This window comes from Neopelma chrysocephalum, unplaced genomic scaffold (genome assembly GCF_003984885.1).
Source record: "Neopelma chrysocephalum unplaced genomic scaffold, ASM398488v2 Primary Assembly neopelma1_64439, whole genome shotgun sequence".
NCBI classification, from domain to species: Eukaryota; Metazoa; Chordata; class Aves; order Passeriformes; family Pipridae; genus Neopelma; species Neopelma chrysocephalum.
In genome coordinates this window covers 1-1,812 of record NW_020906869.1, presented here as the reverse complement: position 1 = coordinate 1,812, position 1,812 = coordinate 1, and the positions used below count along the sequence as shown (strand labels likewise).

At 66.7% G+C, this 1,812-nt stretch overlaps 1 protein-coding gene across 1 annotated transcript; it reads left to right on the top strand.

Annotated features, from left to right (window-relative positions):
- Positions 1-8: 8 nt before the first annotated feature.
- LOC113979270 (low-density lipoprotein receptor-related protein 1-like) lies at positions 9-1,713 on the top strand (the record flags this gene model as incomplete). The annotated part of the gene is made up of 6 exons (XM_027706715.1): positions 9-37; positions 261-367; positions 570-686; positions 778-954; positions 1,287-1,427; positions 1,540-1,713. Coding segments are annotated over exons 2-6 (712 nt in total), but the record flags the coding sequence as incomplete, so codon positions are not given.
- Between the last annotated feature and the right edge of the window lie 99 nt (positions 1,714-1,812).

Here is a 1,812-nt window from a genome sequence, read left to right as displayed (position 1 = left end):
ACGAGCCCCACGCCATCGTGGTTGACCCGCTGAGGGGGTGAGAGACCCGATGAGCCCTTCCTCCCTTCCCCTGCCCGGCCCTCTCACCTCGCTCCCTTTGTGGTGGCAGCTCCCAGTGTCACCCTCTGGGTCACCTCAAGTTGCCCCAGAGTTGCCTGGTGGCTCCGGGACACCGTGGGAACAGAGTGGGAGGGTTTCTGCTCCAGTGGGGCATGAGACTGTCCCATTCCTGTGGGAATGACCTGCCTGTGTCCTTCCAGGACGATGTACTGGTCAGACTGGGGCAATCACCCCAAGATCGAGACGGCTGCCATGGATGGGACGCTGCGGGAGACCCTGGTGCAGGACAACATCCAGTGGCCAACAGGTGAGCAGAAACACGTGACAGGAGGGGCACGAGGGGAGCAAAAGCCTCGATGGGACCTTTTGTGTTGGGGAGGTTTGTTCTGGGGGCTCGGAGCCCCGCGCCAGGAGGGTGCAGGGGTGGCAGGGGGGGCTGCTCTGCGGGTCACTTGGTCAGGTGGGGCTCGGGGTGGGCCGAGGGCTCACTGGGGGCTGTGTCTCCTCAGGCCTGGCCGTGGACTACCACAACGAGCGGCTGTACTGGGCTGATGCCAAGCTCTCTGTCATCGGCAGCATCCGGCTCAACGGCACCGACCCCGTCGTGGCCATCGACAACAAGAAGGGTAAGGGCTTCCCGAGCCCCCACGGGGGTCCCCCAGCCCGGGATCCACCCTAAATCCCTGCCTCCATGTGTCCCCCTCTTGGCCTCCCCAGGGCTGAGCAACCCGTTCAGCATCGACATCTTCGAGGACTACATCTACGGCGTCACCTACCACAACAACCGCATCTTCAAGATCCACAAGTTCGGGCACAAGGCCGTCACCAACCTGACGTCCGGCCTCAACCACGCCACCGACGTCGTGCTCTACCACCAGTACAAGCAGCCGGAGGGTGAGCGCGAGCCCGGGACCCCCACCCTGCTCCCGGGGAGCTGCTGGGGCCTGATCCCCTGCTGCGAGGTGCCAGGGGGTGAGGGGAGCGCTGGCAGCGCTTGGGAAGAGGGGGCTGAGCCCAAAGTTGGGGAGTCTGGGTGGGGCAGAGCAGGGGGGTTTGTGGGGTGGGTTGTGGGACGCCAGCTGCGGTGGGGCACACTCAGCTGGTGACCCCGGGGCATCGAGGGCTTTGGGGGTGTCCTAGAGGTGTTGGGGAGCAAGGAGGGCTGTGGGTCACCCTGCTGTCCCCACCCCGCTGTCCTCACCACCCCGTGCCCTCCCCGCCCGCAGTGACCAACCCCTGCGACCGCAAGAAGTGCGAGTGGCTCTGCCTGCTGAGCCCCAGCGGCCCCGTCTGCACCTGCCCCAACGGCAAACGCCTGGACAACGGCACCTGCGTGGTCATCCCCTCGCCCACCGTGTCCCCCGTCGGTGGGTGACACCAGAGGAGGAGGAGGAGGGAGGAAGGGGAGGAGAAGGGGGGTCCCTGGACTCTGCCAGCGCGGTCCCGCTCACCCCAGTCCCCTCCGTCCCTCCCTCCCAGTGCCCACCACGGACACGTGTGACCTGGTGTGCCTCAACGGCGGCAGCTGCTTCCTCAACGCCCGCAAACAGGCCAAGTGCCGCTGCCAGCCCCGCTACAACGGGGACAAGTGCCAGATAGACCAGTGCTGGGACTACTGCCAGAACGGGGGCACCTGCGCCGCCTCCCCCTCGGGTGAGCAGGGGGGTGACCGCCGGGCACGGGGGGGGTGGAGGGAGGGAGGGATGGATGGATGGATGGAGGGAGGGATGGAGGGATGGAGGGAGGGAGGGA